The 19,744-nt window shown below is 36.6% G+C and overlaps 1 protein-coding gene across 1 annotated transcript in view; it reads left to right on the plus strand.

The window, feature by feature from the left end:
• The window catches only part of gabra6b (gamma-aminobutyric acid type A receptor subunit alpha6b), a gene marked incomplete at its 5' end in the record, with an annotated part of 30,286 nt that extends 12,504 nt beyond the window's left edge, over positions 1 to 17,782 (plus strand). The window contains 2 exon segments of the mRNA XM_005942258.3: positions 3,118 to 3,374; positions 12,235 to 17,782. Of these exon segments, the coding sequence (XP_005942320.2) occupies positions 3,118 to 3,374; positions 12,235 to 12,247 (270 nt within the window).
• Between the last annotated feature and the right edge of the window lie 1,962 nt (positions 17,783 to 19,744).

The raw sequence follows: 19,744 nt of genomic DNA on the forward strand, positions 1-19,744 counted from the left end.
TCTCAATGAGATTTTTTTTTTACCTGAATAAATGAAGGACTAATAAAAAAATTGTAATGAAGTAACACTTGTTGAATGCACTGATTACAGGTATTTATTTAGAAACTTCTATTTCTACATCATCTAGCAGTCTTCCACCCCCCACCCCCTATTTTTCTATGTTTATAGCTAACTCTATAATAATTCAGTATGTGAAACATGACCATAAATATCCACCTTTATCAACGGTATTATTAAATGATAATTTAGTCATGGTAATTCGATGGACATCCAGTTTTTGGAGAAAATTCTGCTGTGAAAAACACTGAACAACTGTTATCTTTCAGTCAACATGAGACAGGAAATAATCAAACCACCAGGGACCGGCGCTACATGAAGCTTACATCTCTAGCCTATTCATTTTTTATTCAGCACAGTTAAAGTTTCCAAGCCTAAAATGACTGCCTGCCAGGCTTAATCATTGGGAAATTTTGTATTTTTAAGAACTTTTTAGAAACAAGCTACAACCATTAAGCCAGTTAATGTATGTCATTAGCCTACTTTCACTTCCCATAATGGCAGTAGTGTAGGAAAGTTAAGTAACTTTCCCACACACTATGCAGAACTGCATGCCTCCCACTGTTTCCCACCAACTCTTTATTGAAATTTTCAGAAGTCATACTAGTAGCAGTTTTGCAATGTAATTTAGTCATGTAAATTAATTTAGTCATCTAAAATGTGCAACTGTGCCTTAAACTGTGCAATCACCTTGAGCAACCATGCTATGATTCAAAGAAGTCACCTGAATTCACTTCGCCTAGGGCAAGATCTCTGTGTTACTGAATTTGCGAGGTTAAAAGAGTTATGTTGTCACCAGTGTTTTTGAAGGCTTTGATATATGTGTGAACAATTTGTTTCTTATCCTTATTTCTCTGCCAGTAAGCTCTTGGTACTGTACATAAAAGTTAAAAAAACAAAACAAAACAAAAAACAGTTTCGTGAACCCTTTGTGAGATTAATATGGTCTAAATGTGCAAAATGACAATGATCAGGAAATTTTTTCTCTTTTCATTCATTTATCTGTATCCTTCGATGGTTCATCTTATTGGATCATAATTGTTGTGTGTGACTGTGTGTGTAATATCCATGGCTTTTAATTTGTAATAATTATTTACATATATTCACCCACTTACATCCAAACACCCACAGAGATGAGGCTCCTTAGTGGACAGAAAGTGAAATCGTGCTGTCTATTAACCCCTTCGCGCACTATGAAACATAAACACACTCGTGTGTAGCTCTTAACCTGCTCTACTCACGGAGACCCACATCCAAACATGATCCATATATCCGTTAGTCAGCACCCAACCTTTCTGTGAGTCTGTTGAAAACTAGAGCAGTGAATGAGGGACAAGGACTTGATCTCCCATGAGATTTAAGAGGAAGCCAAGAGATCCTGTTGTCATCATGAGCAATAGCTTGTCATTTGGCTCAACTGCAGACATGTGCAGTACACCATGCAGAAGTAATGCATGCGGTGTGTGTACTCACTGCATGGTCTTACCTAAAAGGGAAACAGAAACAGGTAGCTGACATTTGAAGCTACAGCCTGGTGTTGTGAAGCATACAGTACACCACTCACAGATAAGAGGATACACTATTATTCACTGAAGAGTGAACTTAACCTCGAAAATGACTGGTGGTAATGGTGGTTAGATCATCTGGACCTGCTCTCTCTCTCACAGCCCTTCCCCAGTGTTGCTATAGAATTTTACAGAGCTTGATATATTCATCAAGCCCATAATAATACAGCTTAAAGAGAATAGAAAGGTTTAAAATGCCGCTCAAACATTAGCTTTTTTTTATCTTTGTCCAACACCTCCATATCAAATGTTTGTGACTTGCACTCCTGTGAACTTCCTCAAATGATAAACACATTTAAACCCCCAGACGTATAATATATTAAGATTTTACAGCATGATTGCACTACTCAGCATAGCTGCCATGGAATGACTGACAAATATTTTATATTTAATTTGATTCAGTATTAATGTTGTTAATAACTCTAATTTAACTGCTAATGTATTTTTAGACTGGCCACCATGGATTTTATTTATTTATTTATTTTTTGGAATGTTTCCCCTAAGCCTTAGGATTGTAACAGTTTAATAGTTTCTTAACCTGTAGAGGAGCATGTAATCCTGTAGCCTCACAAATCCTGCCTAAATCTCACAAGTTCAGATTTTGTTCCAAGACTGCCAAAAAATATCCACACTGAAGTGAGAAACACTGAATGCTTTAGTAAACTACTAGGAGTTTTTCCCCCAAAATAAAATGTAAAGAACTGTTCAAACTCTGCACTGCAATAAATGTTGTTCTAGAAACTTGCAAATTTAACAAGGAATATATTTGAAATTTCCATGTAAACAAAAAGTGTCCTATAAAGCATAAATATGGCACAAAACAGCATATTTAAAATAAATATTAAATTATATTATTTCAAGTTCAGTGCTTACTCAGTGAAGCTGCTGATCAATAAAAGGCCATCGTGAAATGACTGTATTTTTTTATGCTGAAATTTGTTCCTTTAAAAGGGAACGTGTTCTTTCTCACTTACTCTACCTGGAGGCAACACATTGTTACTTGACCCATTTTCCAGATGTACACTCCCCGTACTTTCTGTACACATACTGTATATGATTTACAACTATTGGAGCAGGGAGCATGTGTTGCGATCACACTAGTTTACTCAAAGTTGATGAGGCGTGAGAAACCCATGCGTCAATATATTGAGCTTCTTTTGTTTAATATGGTTTGTTTGCCTCCCACAACTACACCAGCCTTGACAGAATGGGCTGAAGTTTCAATCAAAATCAAAACATCATTGATTTTCTTTGCTGGGTGTAATTACTGTGATACTCATACTCATTTTAGATATAGATCATATGTTCCATAGGACATATGGACTTATCTACTTACAGTAGTTTAAACACACCACTATCATCAGAATGGATTTTTCCTTTTTTCCTTATTTCCTCCCTTAACACTAACTAGCATTGATGTTATAAGATACTGACATTATAACATTTTGTTTTTCCCTGGTCTTTACTTTGTATCGTTCTTATTTTCCTCTCCAAGGTGGATGCCAGTAGTGTGCTTAAGAAGAGGATGAACTCCACCCCGATGTTTGAGCGTCCTGCCAAGACATTTCCCAACCCACCGGTCAATGCCCAAGCATTCCTCCAGCAAGGTTCGGCTGTACCAGCCAACAATGTTCTGACTGGCACCAGCATCATCGACAAATACTCACGCATCCTTTTCCCCCTTTCGTTTGGCGCCTTCAACCTGGTCTACTGGATTGTCTATCTTACCAAGGACACAATGGAGATGTCCAGGTGAACAGATGGCATGTTGTTACAAATGATTCCAGCATTTGTTTTTATGTGTTTGTAGAGAGACAACAAACAGATTTTAGGATGACTACTGCCTTGCTGAATATAACTGAATGGGTTTTTCCCCCCCCACTCGGCCATAAAAGCCTGATGGGATATTGTCGGCAACCTGCTGGGTGGGTGGGTGGGCGGGCAGGCGGCGTCGACACCCAAATTTGTGAATGCAATAACTTGAGAACAACGCAACATAGTAGTATCAAATTAGCACCATTGGTACATCTACTAAAATCTCACACAAGTTTGAATCTCACAGATCTCAGCCTCAAGGTCAAGGTCAGAGGTCAAGCATTAACTTGACTACTACAAAACAAATGTACAGCTTCTGTACTTATATAAGATATAATGATATATGGAATGTTCATCAAATTATTGACATATGAACAAGAAAATTATTTGCACTTTACATTACTGCTTGGTAACAGTGTGGTAATAATAGAGTAATAAGGTGGAAATGACAAGGTAATAATATGGAAATAGGAGTTTACTATGACTTAAATACAAATTAATATCAAAGTAATAACTAAGCAATATCATGCATAATCAGCAGCTTTAGCTGAGTAATAGAGTAATAGTAATAGCTGAGTAATAATAATATTGGGTGAGAAGGTGGAGTCTGAAGGAGCAGTGAGGACGTTGGATGGGAAACTGCAGGTTTAGTTATTTTGCTACTTTCATATTAATACCACACTACCACAGTATTACCAAACTGTAATAGAAAGTCTTTTCTCTGTCAAGTTTGCATGCTGAGGTTCTCACACGCAGTTGGTGTTAGTCTTTTCATCAGTTACAATTACCTACTTTGATTCCAGATCTTCATAATAAACTTGAAGAGTCAATATGTGGTAAATTTTAAAAGACGCAAAACATGCTTTTTGCTCAAAAAAGGCTCATAAGGTTCCACAATATGACTGTGTAATCTGGTTTATGTCCCCACAACAATAATACAATACACATACATGCATACACATTTCTCACAAACAAGAAAAATGTGAGAGTTTTGGATGAAAAGAAAGGCAGTATGCTGATTATGTGGGCAGGTGGTTCTGGAAGTTAACATTTTGCTAAGTCTCCAAGTGTGTGAGAAATAGCTTATATTGTCTTCCTTATTGGTGGATTTTGTTGCGCTTAGGGACCTTTGGCTATTGAGCAAAATATAACTGAAAATATACCCATCTGTGTTCTAAAGTTTGTCTGCTGTGTGTGTGTGTACTTGTGTGTTTGTATATCAATGGGTCTCTGTGTGTAAGAGATAAAGGAAGTTAGAGACAGAGAGAGAAAACAGAATATGGGAATGTGAAGTATTCATTATATATATTGTTTTACATTTTTTTTCCTTTCTTCATTGTGCATTTGCTATTCTGGAAGGGCATATATTATTCATCAAATACACAAAGATCTTTCAACTTACAGAGAATTTTTCCAATATGACTTTTTCCAAACGTGTTAGAGACTGGTCACGGGGTTGATACTGAACGGACTGCATTATTTACAGGTTTTATGAGTATGTACTTTCAATACATAATGAATTCTTGCCCAAATAGGATGAACATGCAATTATCTTCTGTTTCTCTTAGCAACATTACTAAAAATATATCTCCTAGCCATCATTTGCCATGCATAGATTGCACTTGTAAACAGGCATAATAGCTGTGTGCAAAGCTTTAATGAGCCATGCCTGTCCAAGCCAGAGAAAATAAAGAAAAAATAATTAATGTATAATTGCTTGACCTCTTCATAAAGTCGTAATTCTCTTATATTTGGACAAAACTGTGCAATATCTGTAATGGCCAGCAGGGGTTGGCTCTCCTATCTTAAAACAAGTCAAAGTGTAGAGAAGACTAGGATAAAAGTAGCCTAATTCACGCATAATTTATTGTCTCAGTCAACATTTCACTAATGACTTAATGGTCTCATTTGGGAATTTCAAGTCATATTGAATGCAAAATTAACTTTATGTTGAATCTGCAGTCACATTAAGTGAAATATATGGTAAAAAGGGACCGCTTGCTCTCTTTATAATTGGCAACGTCATTAATCTACCAGAAAACAACCCTTCTACTCACTTGATCTGTGACCTCAGTAAACACTTTCCTGATAGGTTTATTATCTCAAATGCTAATTTAATGTCTTATTAAAACTTTAATTTATAGTCTAATGAAAATTTAAAGTTTGTTATTGAATCATGCTAACTTTTTTAATCAATCCACTTTTTAACCTCCTAAGACCGAACTCTTCCACTGCATGGATTTTTAATTTCTCTTTGATATTTGGACATATTGGGCCCGATGAATGTAAAAACAAAGATTTACCAGATTTTTGTTTTTTGCCTTATTTTTGTTTTTAAGAAAAATGAGAGCCACATATGAGCATATTCGTTTAAAATTTTCATAGAACAGTAGCAGTATAATGTCCTCGTAAGTAGATATCAGGACCTTGTAGAGCAAAATTCAGTATTTTGGTCTAAATAACCCAAAATGTGATTTCCACATATGTGGACACCAGGTCCTGATCAGACACACACTCTGTATGATGATCTTTTCTTTGCTGTTTGCTAACTAAGCTCCCACTAATATTTAGTTTTTTTTTAATTTTTGTTCAAATTTTCATACAAAATGTGATCTCAAAGAAATCCTTTAGCTTTTTGTCAAACATCAGGATTTCTACATATTGAATTCAGCGAAGGCGACAGCTTTCAAACAATACACCTTAAGCTTACACTAAATCAGTTTAGTAAACAGCATCAAATCATATATAGGATGTGACTTGAAACAGCAACTTGAGAGGCTAATACTCACAACAGACTATATTATGAATACTTATAGTACAACATAGTAAACTAAATCTGAATGTATTTTTCTGTTTTTTCAGGTGCTGTCTTTTAAATTGTATACTGCACATAACTTACAGTTATTGCTGATATACACAGCAGTCGTGCTGCGTCTTGGCTTTGTTATTGCTAAAGCACAAATAGCGCTATGGTTCTTTTGATGACATCATGAGATGCATTGTGCTCTCTTATATTACATCTATAGCTCCCGTATGACACTTTGATAGGATGTTGAGATTTATACTAGTTAGAGATTAAAAGGCTCACTTTATTGTGTATGTGTGCAACTTAGTGTGCTTGATTTGTCCCGGCCATATACTCTAAACAAATGTGTCTGCCTGGTTGTGCATTTATGTTCACACTATCGATATGCACACTATCAATGTGCATCAACACTTCTGACTCTGGGGCTTTTCAACTGTGTGGGTTCAGCTCCTTTTATTCTCCTTTCTTGCTCTTTCTCTAAAAAGAGAAAAGCCCCCTGGCATGAGCTGAGACAAGTCAGATGACATGACAGTGTTGGAAGGGATCAGGATAGCTGTGTGTGACTAACCCGCTTAGTGACACTCTCCTAACTGTTTCTGTTAATTGATAGGAACTGCAAGCTTGAAAGAAGATCCTGACAAACGTCCTGTAGAAAAATTGCAGAGTGACAGCATTTCAGCTCTGGGAATCAGGAGCAATTAAAAATAAGAAAATGGCATATAATAAAGTATGCATGTGTTTCTTTTGGAATTCATGTGCATATGTCACAGAGGAATTTCTTCACATACAGTGCATTTAAGTGTGACTGAGAAAGTGCAGTGAGTGGGGAGGATTGATGAAAGGCAAGGAGGAGGTGATACAATACACAGAGCCCCAGGGCTAATAACTGAAACCCCCAGTGGTCTTAGAAGCAGCTAGTGCAAAGAACAAGTATAACCACAGGTTGTCATTCTGATCGATAACGGCTACATGACTGTAAGAGTTGAATCGTCTAACATCGACAAAAACTGCCACTGAACACGCTTGCTGCAGGTGGTGTTGTAGAGATGGTTCTTATATTCATCCTGAGAAAGATTAGAAGGTCTTCTCCAATACAGAACATCTCATGTCTGAAATCCTACTTGCGAACTTGGCAAGTCAGCAGAAGACAACAACCGCAAACAGACCCTTTTTGGGGAAAATAATCTTATTGACAGTGATATGCTGCGAAGAGATGCACCTGTTAAAATGTTATCCATTTTTTCAGCAGTAGATATTACATCTTTGGAACAAAATTACTTCTTTTCAAATCACAGTGGGTCTCAGAGGCAGCAATAAGTTACTATCGGGCTTGGCAAGGGAATAGAGTTCCTGGCAGGATGATCAGAGGTTTTTGGTGTGCTCGTCATGTCAGGAGCTGGGCAGTTATCTGCTGAGATGACTCTAAAAAGTAACAGTACTGCACCTCAATCCATTCCATGAAAATAGACAAGTGCAGATAAAAACTCACAACGCTTTTGTTGACATAATGATGATTTCTAAAACACTAAAAACAGTCATAAAACATTTCTTGGCATGCATTTTGTTATTATGAAATATATATAATTGCTTGATAATTCACTTTTGGCATCTTGCCAACAGACTCACCCAAATGATAATCTTTACAAGTAAAATCACACTGAAATTTGCTGCCAATCTTTATGCCACATGGAGGTAAACATGAATAAAGAGGTTATAAAGCTGCCAACAGTTGACTTTTCTCCATAAATAAACTGTTTGGTATTGTAAAGTTCACCCTTTTCTCAATTAAACATGCTGATTATCAGCATGGATGAAGGGAAACATATCAACGTGGGTGAGAACCTGAATGGTGAATTGCATTTTTGCCTAATTTGCTTGTTGCCTGGGATAATTGAGATATATTTGGCTGATATTTTGAGTTGTGGCTAAAGTGGTGCAAACACTGCCTAAGATTATAAGTTAAATTGCAGTTAAAATAGCGGGAGCGCTATAGATTATGACTGAAACACGGTCCACTGCACAATACTTTCACAGTTAACACTTTACATTTCTTTGCTCTTGTGTGCAGCACCACCTACACTAGTAACCTCTTGATTCTCAGTAAGACCCACATGAATCCAAATATTGTATCCATTAAATGAAAGTGAGCAGCTCTTTTCATTTCAGAGAAATAAATATACAACTCCAGCGGCCCTAACTGAAAGCAGATAGCTGTGCAAGCAACAGACCCTTTTTCTCTCTTTGTGTCTTTGCTTTTTTATTGAAGGGCCTCCTGCAAAGATGAGGTGAACCAAAAGAAAAGATTTTGGTCTGCTGTGAGTGTATATGCAGGTGGATTTGTGTGCAAGTGTGTGTCTACTTCAGTGAGGATACAGGCATACAAGTGTATAAATGTGCCATGGCAGCAGTGCCTACCGACTGCAGGCTATTTTAATGAATAGCACCATTCAGGGCGAGACATGAAGGAAACAAATTTGCTGAAAACACTTCCTTCCGTGAAGGGCCCCAGCTGGTTGGTTGACTGGTTGCTGGCTGCCTAGCAGGCTAAATGGTGTATGTGTGTCAGAGTGGGTACAGCAGGCGATAAGCCTTGCTCCTCTTTATTGGCCATCAGAGTTCCAGGCTTGAAAAAACAACTTCCCTATTGTTGCTCATAAATCAAAACCACTAAATGCTCTTTCAAACTCAATTCCTATTTTCGACTGCAGGGCCATAGCCATAGCTTTGGTGTAATGATCATTCAATTACAGGCCACTCATACAGGGAGTAGAGAAGACCGATATAAACAGTGATCCCCTATCTATCATTTTTCTCTCCTGGGTCTTGTGAGAACTGTTTACATCTGCCTTTGTCTGTCAGGCGTTTATCACACATCTACCTTTGTTTGCATGGAAGCCTGTGTGCACACTCATGCAGAAAAAAAACACAAGCATTTACAAATCTTAATAGGATAATTTGTTATCAAACAAGAAATCTGTTCTCTTTTTTCTTTTTTTCGCATCGTCTATCACCCCTTGCTCCCATTTGCTTTTTCTATTTCTTACTCTATCTAGTGTCACTCTTTTAAACGCTTCCTTTCTCAGTCACCATCTCTCCACTATATTACCACATCTTCCACTCTGCCATGGTGCACAGTCTGCAGTCTGAATCTTCCTTGATAAAACGGGACAGCCTGACAGGCTAAGCAGAGTGCTGTCCCTCTACCTCATTTTCTCAGCATTAATCACCCAGGCTTTCAACTGCAAAGAAGAGACTTGTCTCTGTGGGACTCTCCCAGTGCTTTGCTGATCAGTCCTCTTTAGCAACTGTACAGATGCAAATTTGTCATTTGGTTAGTTGAACAAATGCAGTTAATAAGGAAAGGCAGCCTTGTTTTAAGATAAATGGTGCTGTTACCAAAAGGTCACAAGTTCACTTCCTTTAAGAGCCTGTCTGCAGTTCTTTGACCTGTCAGTGCACCCTAGAACAAGACTGATGATTCATTTCAAGTCAAACTCTTTGAATCTTTTTCTTAAAGACATATGAATTGTTTTGACAGTAAAATATTGTGAGAATGGAATGACAAATGTCGTAGCAAATGTCACATATATAATTTCTGTCACCTGGACACATGCATATTGCAAATTGTTTTGTTTAATCTATGCAGTGTTCCCAGGGGTCGCCAAGTGGGCTTTGCCAAGTGGAGGTAGTGTAGGTAAGGGGGCAAAAGGGGAAAAAGACTCATTTACAACTAAGTCTTACAATAATTTTGTAGGGTGTATTCATATAAATGTTGCTCCTTCTTTAGGTTTTCCTTTGCTCTTTGTCGTACATGCTACATAGTATATGCAGGAGTTAAGTGAAATATTGTATTATGGCTGCTTTCCAAAACCTAGCCTTTGTAAACTTGGAAATTGAGAAGAGTTGCTAAACAAATTCAAATTCAACTCGACCTCATCTCGAAACAAGTCCTGTTACTTAGCAACGACAATGAATCAAATTTGGGGCAGTTATTTTAGTAATTATTTTGAAACATTCTCAAAATTACCCTTCATTTCAATGGTCAGGGGACCATAAAAAATATCCAAATCCAATCGAATATACTTAAACATTTCTTGACTTTGCCCATAAATAAGACTTTTTTTTCCCACTTTTTCCAGCATATTTGCTGTTATAAAATCTCCCATGAATTTCATTTTTAGAAATTGTTTGAGTTTCATGTCTATCTTTCTTATGATGCTACTGCTGCTAGCTCAACCCAACAGTTGTGTAGCAAAGACCTCAGTCTGCCTACTGTACAACGTGCCCAATAAGTCTATTGCACACTGCCCAGTTTGGCCGGCACCTGTTGTCCTCCATGACTTTAAATAAGATGAATTTCAATCATCATTTAATTTGTTGTCAAAGAGATTTCATCATATGAATTGCCAACTTTAGCCATAAATCATATAGAGATGCACTGAAAGCTAATATGAATTAGTCCTAAGCCTTAAATTTCCAGCTTACCAAATGTCACATGCTGAGCAGCACTTACATTTGAAAGTAATCTCTCAGTGTCCTCTCTTTGTTACATTTTTCTCCACCTAAAGTGGGACATTTTAAAACATCTTTGTTCTTCCTGGAAAATACGTGAACTGTGCACATCTAGCTAGCACACAGATTCTGTGCCAAACTGCACAGAGAACCTGTTTGTCAGTGGTGATGTTTGTTGAACTGCTAGAAAGGTTTCATTTGAGATTACCCATAAAAAAGTTATTTTGTAGTGCTAGCTAGATGCTGAAGTACTGCTGGTGCAACATTATTGATATCTGCATACTTGTTATTAATCTCTGGCTGTCTTCACCAGCATGTCTTTTATACTGTCTTCCTTCTCTTACCCCAACCGGTCGTGGAAGATGGCCGCCCCTCCCTGAGCCTGGTTCTGCTGGAGGTTTCTTCCTGTTAAAAGGGAGTTTTTCATTCTCACTGTCGCCAAAGTGCTTGCCCATAGCGGGTCATTTCATTGTTGGGTTCCTCTCTGTTTGTATTATTGTAGGGTCTACCTAACAATATAAAACGCCTTGAGGCGACTGTTGAATTCAATTGAATGCATAACAGGAATGAATCAATGGTGGAGAAGGGGCTGCAGTAGGTAGGGTAGGGTCAAGTGGTGAATTAACTGTAGCATCAGCTGGAAAGATGGAGTTAGTAAGTTAGGCAGTTTCATACAAAATACTAACTATCAGATTTATTTAGTCATTGATCGAAGATTCTGTAATGCTATTCTGGATCATTCCAGACCTCTTAAACCCCAGAGTGTACCAATAATACAAGACAGTGACAATAAATTATAACAAATCAGTATACAATGGTACATTTGTTGTCATACTCCACTGTGTTTTACTTTTGACTGGAATCTCATGACACTATGGTTAAACACTTATGTCTACTGGATTTACAAATGCTAAATGCCTATTTTTAATCTGTCACAGCATGTCACAGTTAAAACTTGATGATATAAAGGATGAAGTCAAAAGACACAAAAAAATACATTTGCATACTGAAACTATTAAAGATTTTGTTATCATTTTTGTATTGCAGTGAACTCTAACTAAAAACACACAGAAAACCTCCAACTTTTGCCAGCAGGCATGTAAAGTTCTCTGGCTAAAAATGGCTCCCAGTGCTGTCAAAAGTGTCACCAGCTTCAACACATAAGGCAGAGATGGTAAAGATGTAAACTACCTAGCTGAGTTTCCCAGATGAGTTTCGCAAAGTCTTTCAGGACAACAATGGCAGTGAGACACTGAATAATTTCAGATTTATTTTACCTTTAAATTCAGTCTGGAATGGTGTTCAGGCAGATATGGACAGATGCAGATTTGAATAGGTATGCATGTGTAGGTTTCTGTAAGCATATATTAGTTTAGTTGAATGTGTTAAAATCCATTCTTCATGATCATGATGCTTTCTATTTTATTTTAAATAATTTTTACTAATTCAACATTTTCTTCTCTGATCTTTGTCTTACAGAGATACCATCTAGGCCTAGTGTTTGTTCTTCTGGATGGCACACACACACTTACATGCATACATTTACATTTATATGTATCAGCCACAACCTTAAAACCAGCGACCGTTGAAGTGAACAACATTGATCAGTTCATTTAAATGCAGCACTCTTCTGGGAAACCTTGGGCTCTGACATTCATATGGATTTTACTTTGACTTGAACTGCTTACCTAACCTTTGTTCCCGACTAAGCACACCCCACCATTGCAACAACATTCCCCAACAACTGCAACCTTCCCAAGCTGTATAATTTACCCCCATGATATAAAAACTCCTCAGGAATGTGTGAAGAACACAACAAAGACAAAAGTTCCCAGATACTTATCTGATGATGAATCAGTGGAATTCTCCAGAATGAGCCACAAATTCACAGGAGATACACTCTACAGAAGCCAGGCACCAGAGGACACCCAGCCTCAGACACCCCATGTCCATATCTGGACAGGTTAGATTTGCTTTTGCAGATCAAGTGGAACCCAGTGCTAGGCAATTAGATTTATTGTTATGGCTAATCTGATATAAATTTAAGAGGCACAAACAAAAAGTTCCACTTCTCCATAAAAAAGCAAAACCCAGTTAAGTAAGTTATTAAGTTCTTTTGATGTCTTGCACTACTTACAATGCTCCTACTCCATTTATCATATCAAGTAGCCAACTCATGTAGGTAAGTAATAATGGTGGTAAGTGACAAAAAACTGCTATGTACACATTGCAACACAAGCCAGATTATTTGTGCCAAATGCTTCCCCTTAAACACTTCAGGATGTAAGCGAAAAGTCTGAACCTGGAGTTACACAGTACATGAAACAAAAGATAACCATGACTCTGGTCATGCTCCTGACCTGATGTACCACCTATTTGGACATTATATTCCCTTCTACTACTGACTGCTGCTTAGTCGCTTGGCTCTATCTGACCCATCTCTAATCATTGTTATTTACATTTTGAAGAGATCTAGTTCCTTAATCCAGAAAGAATACCACAGGAGATTCAGATATTAATTGTAGGATATGTTTACCTGGCTGCAGAACTAGGGCAGCCACACATCTATAAGTTATAAAAGTTATAAGTTATTTTTGAACTGCCAAAAATATTATGCTTATCCATTTATTCAGATAAAATATTTTCTAATTTAATATCAGCTCACTGACTTTTATATGGCTGCAAATACAAGTAAACATAGTAAATAGATAGGAAGTAAACATAGTATAGAAAGACTCCAGATAAAGGCTTCAAGGCTACCTGTACAATTTCTTCTTTATCTTGCAAATCACAATCGCTAACATTAACCCATTGAACCCTTCCTAATAGCAAAGCAGATATAATCTAAAAATATAATATAGAGTAAGTTTGCCACTAAACTTCGTCTATAAGTTACACGACAAAAGCAAAAATATATTTAAAAAAAACAAACAAACAAAAAAAGCAGGTTGCCGGATTCTAGTGCTGTAGAAGATAGAACATTTATGGGGAGATTCACCACATAGAGCAATCTGATCACTTAATAAACTGGATTTTCACACAAAGAAAAAAAATACTTGCCAAGCTCTCTTTTTGCCACCTCAGTGCATTGTATTTCATTTTATCTTGTTGCATGGAAAGCAAGTGTTTTGAGAGCAGATGTACCTGATCCTTTTGCCAACTTGACCAGGCAACTCAAAGCCATATGAGCTCCAGAGCCCCATGCTCTGGTATAATTTAAAACAGAAACTACATCTCTCTACCACTCTTTTTCATTCATTTCAAATCTCTGAGATATAAAAAAAAATTACCCATTAGTAATAGCTGAGGTAGGACCTACTTTGGGAGAGCAAGAGCTAAAGCATCCACAAAGATCCACTTTGTTGTATGTATTGATTTTCTGTGTGCATGCAATTCACATGCAGTTCCAGACATCAGAATGATATTGCATCTGTGGTTGAAATGACACATTTCCTGCTTCAATATTTAGAACACACGTAAGGGAATAAGTGTACTTGTCCTGATACTGCATCCATTGTGACTGAGTGGCTGAATTGCAGGAACTCTCTCACTGCCAGCTCTACTTTCCACTATTCATTTTTTCCCTTCCAACACTCTATTTTTTGGTTCATTGGCTTAATTTCCCTCTGCTGGAGTATAGAGGATGTGAAGAAAAACCTTCAAAGGGTTTAGATGGTGTGTTCCACAGATTCATTGGCTGCACTGAATATTTAGTGTCACATGCAGATGCAGATGGAAAAAACGTGTGCATACAGTTACTAGAGGGTTAAAAACATCCACGCATACCACTTATTTACACTTTATGTTTGTTACGATTTGGGGTCAAATTATATATCCTAGAAGTATATATATATATATATATATATATATATAAAATGAGAAAATTACACTTTGTTTGAGCCACATTTTTGGACTAAAATATTGACATTACTTGCAACCATTTAATACAGCGAGGCATGGCAATAACCCCCTTTTCACAGAAAATATTTAAACCTTTATATGCTAATGTAAGCATTTTATTATTCAATACTTATTTTTTCTCCTTTTTTTCATAATTTTAATTGGAGTTAAATGATTCCTGCATTGGTTCCCAATAATTTGTCAAGATGACAGCCATTGCTCTAGTTTTTCATTAAAAAGCAGCAGAAATAGAAAATTAAACCTATCATCACCAATTATACAAAATGCCAAGACATATTCATTAATAATCCACTTATGCGGATTAGCATATGATTATGCAGTGTTTCCAATTAAGTACAAAGGGTAACATGTTCAAGATATGTGGTGTCTACATCTAAACCAGTGTGTTTACTGCCTCATTGCATGCATCATGCACGAAGGGTGTTTTGATTTAAAGTGCTTTTATTGACAAAGACACAAAAAATAATATTATTTAATATTTGATAGTATTAATAATTATTATTCATATTAAATAAAAAAAAACACCTGACTACAGCACCAAAAGATTGTATGAAGTCTGAAGTCTGTGTCTGTTGAGTGGCTGTTTGATATTGATGAAACATAAACAAACTTTATGGTGGAGAAGTTTTTCCCCATCTTCTTGTTCAGTTTTGAATATTCAGTTTGAAACAAGAAATAACATCATGTTTAATAGTATTCAATCATTTTATGTAATTATTGTATCTTATATGAACATTTGTGAAAACACAGATATAATCAGTAATGCAAAGGTCAAATGAAGACAATATGCAATGCAACAAAAAATGCAATAATAAATCAGTTTGAACTCTAAGGTTCAGATCAATTTCATAGAAAATGTTGGTAGGATGCAAATGTTTTCTTTTTTTTTTCTAAATTAGCATTTTAAATCTGTTAATAATAATAATAATAATAATAATAATAATAATAATAATAATAATAATAATAATAATAATAATAATAATACATTAATAGAAGGGTCTTTGAATATTGCCAAGGATTATACATAGCTGTTTTGTATGCCATCACTGCATGGTATGATCACAGTTGCCATTAGGTTAGCCACTTTATTAGGGTTAAGCAAAGACGTGTTCTGCTTGTTCTGTTTTAATAAGTTTGTAGATCTGTGAAAGATAGAATGTCTTGTATCCTACATGAAAAATCTGATGTTCTAGGTAAATTGTGTTTGAGATCCTTGTTCAGTTGACACTGAGATAAAGTGTATTGTGATCTACGATCTTTGTAAACTGATTTTCAAAGATTTGCTCATTTTAAAACCTGTTGTGCATTTTTTTTTCACATGTAAATTAGAAGACTAAAGTAACAATAATGGCAGTCTCTATAAACTGTCCTTGTATCTTCCTTCTTTCCCTACTTTATTCATCACCCTCTTCCCCTCTGTCTATGAGGCAGAGGCTGAAGAGATGGGACGTTTCAACCCTTAATGCCCTGTATGTCAGGCTGTGTTGTGGAACTGCCAGTGAAATCAGACTGCCAGAGAACTATTGGTGCAACCCCAATGGAGCCTCGGAGCACTGACTTTGTTCCACCTCCAGCAGTGACTGGGCATTTTCTCTGCAGAACAATATTCAGTCAAATAATCAGTTTAAACAGTGCTGAGAAACTTTTTTTCTATACGACTGAACTTGTATGCATTTACCCAAAGCCTAGTTGCAAGAATCACATATGCATGAACTCTGACCCTTTATGTGTATGTTAGGGTTGTTGAATGTAGAAGATAACGGACTCTATATAAAATAGAATTCTATTGTTCTGGTGACTTTGGCCACAAATTGGCCTTTGCAGTTTTTATTTTTATTTTTTTGGTCATTCCACAGACATGGCTTATTGATTCTTTATCGAATAATGTTTTGTTCTGTTTTTCTTATTTGCCTAGAAGTTTTTACCACACCTTAGAAGACAGTGAATGCCATATACTGTTATATTATGTGTATATTTTGTGAATATAATGAGATATTTATGTATGTACTCCTATTGTATGGCTCTGCTTGATGATCATCTCCACATCTTCACAATATTAGCCATTTGTACCTGTCTGAATGACTACAGCTTTTTACATTTTATGAATTTAGTTGATCCCTTTTTGCTCCTTTATACACTGTTACCAAGTAAGGCTTGCTTTTTGTTTGTGTTTATTTATTAATTTATTTTCAAAAGATAATATGTGCATATGTCCATGTTTTGTCAATAAATGACCCCTGCTCATTTTCATATATATATGCATTGAAACATGCATTTATATATACATTGAGCCATCACTCAAAGTGCAGACTGAAAAAAGAAATCAGAACAACAATGAGATGAGAGTACATATTTGCACTATTTCTCCTTATAAAACCTTATCAAACTCTGAGCTCACGCTACAGCATCTCAGTTGGGTTGAGGACTCATTTCATTGTTTTCCAAACATTCTGCTTTAATTTGCATCAGGTAATTTTAATATTGCAACACCCAACCTTTAGATCATACACTATTGCTCTGATTTTTTTCCTGTAACATTTCGTTTAAGAGTTTCAAACTCACTGTTCCGTCAGTGATTACGGAATAACCCGGGCTTAAAAATAGGAAAAGAGTCTCAAACAGCGATGCTCCATTTTAGTATTGGCGTGCGGTGCCTATTCCCTCTAACAAAATGCTGTGCAAGTTATCTAGATTTCTTCTATTTTTCACGTCTTTTATGATGCATGTTATACTCCCAGTGTGCTCTTTTGAGGGAAGCGCCTGAATTTCCTGTTTGTAGACAGTTTTGGACTGGTGAACACCTCTCTGTATAAATGCCTTTCTAGCTTTATATCAGGTTCATACATCTATGTAATACATCACTTATGGTCCTATGAAAGTTGTTTCAATTCAGGGATGGTTTAGACCAGCTCCCAAACTTAGCATGTTTTTATTTATAAGGAGAGAAATCTTTACAAACCTCATATAAGATGGCATTAACTTAATTGGAACACCTGACTTCAAGTAGCCTCTGAAGAAGTCATTAAAATAGGTTCATCTACTTTTTTGTTTTAGCCTGCACCGTGAATGATTACTCTGTGTGTTTAATAAAGACACGGCAAAATTACCTTTGTTTGTGTGTTATTAGTTTAGTCAGATAATCTTTGAAGCTCTTGTGAGATTTGTAAGACAATCTGTTGTTTGTAAAACTTTCAATATGCAATTTATGTAGTTCTTCTCAATAGGACACATTTCCTTATTATTGACAAAATAGAAACTCAATACAGTTTAATATAGCTTAATTTGTTTCCTTTAACTACATTATATGAAGACCATATCTTGCAGTTAAGGTGCTGCACAGTAACTGTAATTAACACAAATATCAAATCAGAAAATCACATGCCTGTAACTCAGTGGGTTTAGGCACATTCAAACTGAGCATTAGAATGGGGAAGAAAGGTGACTTAAGTGACTTTAAATACAGCATGATTGTTGCTGCTAGACTGGATGTCTGAGGATTTATAAAACTGCTAATCTAATTGGATTTTTCCACAGAATCATCTCTAGAGGTTACAGAGAATGGTCCGAAAAGGTGAAAATATCCATTGAGTACCAGTTGTCTGAATGAAAATTCCTTTTCAGAGGTCAAAGGAGAATGGTGAGACTGCTTTGAGCAAAGGTATGCAACAGTAACTCAAATAGCCACTTGTAACAACCAAGTAAATCACAAGAAAGCACAAGACATCTGGTGGTATTGGTGTAAAACTGGGGGGGATATTTTTTGGCACATTTTGGGCCCTTTAGGTGCATGCGAGCATCATTTTGTTGCTGACCATGCCCATCTGTTTATGACTATAGTATACCCATCTTCTGATCGGCTTCAATCCATCAGAAACAAGCCATATTATTAGGTACAAATCATCTTGAACTGGTTTCTTGAACATGAAACAGTCACAAGATCTCAGTCCAACAGAGTGTCAAAGCAATTTCATAGATCAGAAGATTAGCATCATGGATGTTCAGTCAATAGATATGCAGCAAGTGTGCGATGCTATTGTGTCAGTATGAACCGGATCTCTAAGGAATGTTTCCACTACCTTGTTGAATTCAAGCCATAAAGAATTATGGCAGTTTGGGAGGCAAAACAGGGTTCAACTTAGGACTATAAAGTGTATAAGGTGTACCTAATCAAGTTTCCACTAATTGGAGCATGTCATGACAAAAAAGGTAGAGGAATGATTTATGGTGACTCATTCAAGCATTTATGTAATTCACTCTGAGTATTATCTGCTCCATGAGTGGGGGTATGCTACAATAAACTACAGCTGATCACACTGCAAACACAGAGTGCACTGCAAACAGGTACACAAGCAATCATGTTTAGACAGCTAATATACAAGCATGAACACGTATACAGGCAACACATGGCCAGGTGTAGGTGAAATAGTGCTTTAAACACATAACATCATAAAGGCATGCGCCTCAACCTCTATCACACTCTCTACTCCCTCTGCATTTCAGCTTCTCTACATTAAGAGCAGCTGGCAGGCAGAAATAACCCAGACCACGGAGGGAAAAAGTACATTTTATTATCCAACTTCCTCTTCCGTTTGGATGGTGCTTGTGAGACCTGTCTTAGTCTTGGTCACAGCAGCCAATCAAAAAAGGGTAGAGTGCCATCTATTGGCGTATAACCTGAATCCTCAATTTTCTCCATCCCCACCTATCCACTCTTCCTCCCCCCACAGACACACAGGCACACAGCTCCGACACACTGACTCACCATATGTTTTTACACACGCAAAAGGAAACACAGTTTGAGCACACACTGTAACCCCGCACACACAAAGACTGACACATGGAAACGTTCCGTTTTTTTTTACCCACACAGTTGCTAGGACACACAGATTCATACATTTACTAATACTAATAAATACAAATCAGCAATAATTTCTACAGAAAGTTAAATAAAATAAGATAAAATATCATAAAAAAAAAAGATTAATATTAAACACTACTACATCACACTATTAAGCTATATTAAGGTATTAGTAAGCTATTAGCAAGTGGTTATTTCATTTAATGGCAA

Source organism: Haplochromis burtoni, unplaced genomic scaffold, assembly GCF_018398535.1.
Source record: "Haplochromis burtoni strain Fernald_Lab_line unplaced genomic scaffold, NCSU_Asbu1 Contig_247, whole genome shotgun sequence".
NCBI classification, from domain to species: Eukaryota; Metazoa; Chordata; class Actinopteri; order Cichliformes; family Cichlidae; genus Haplochromis; species Haplochromis burtoni.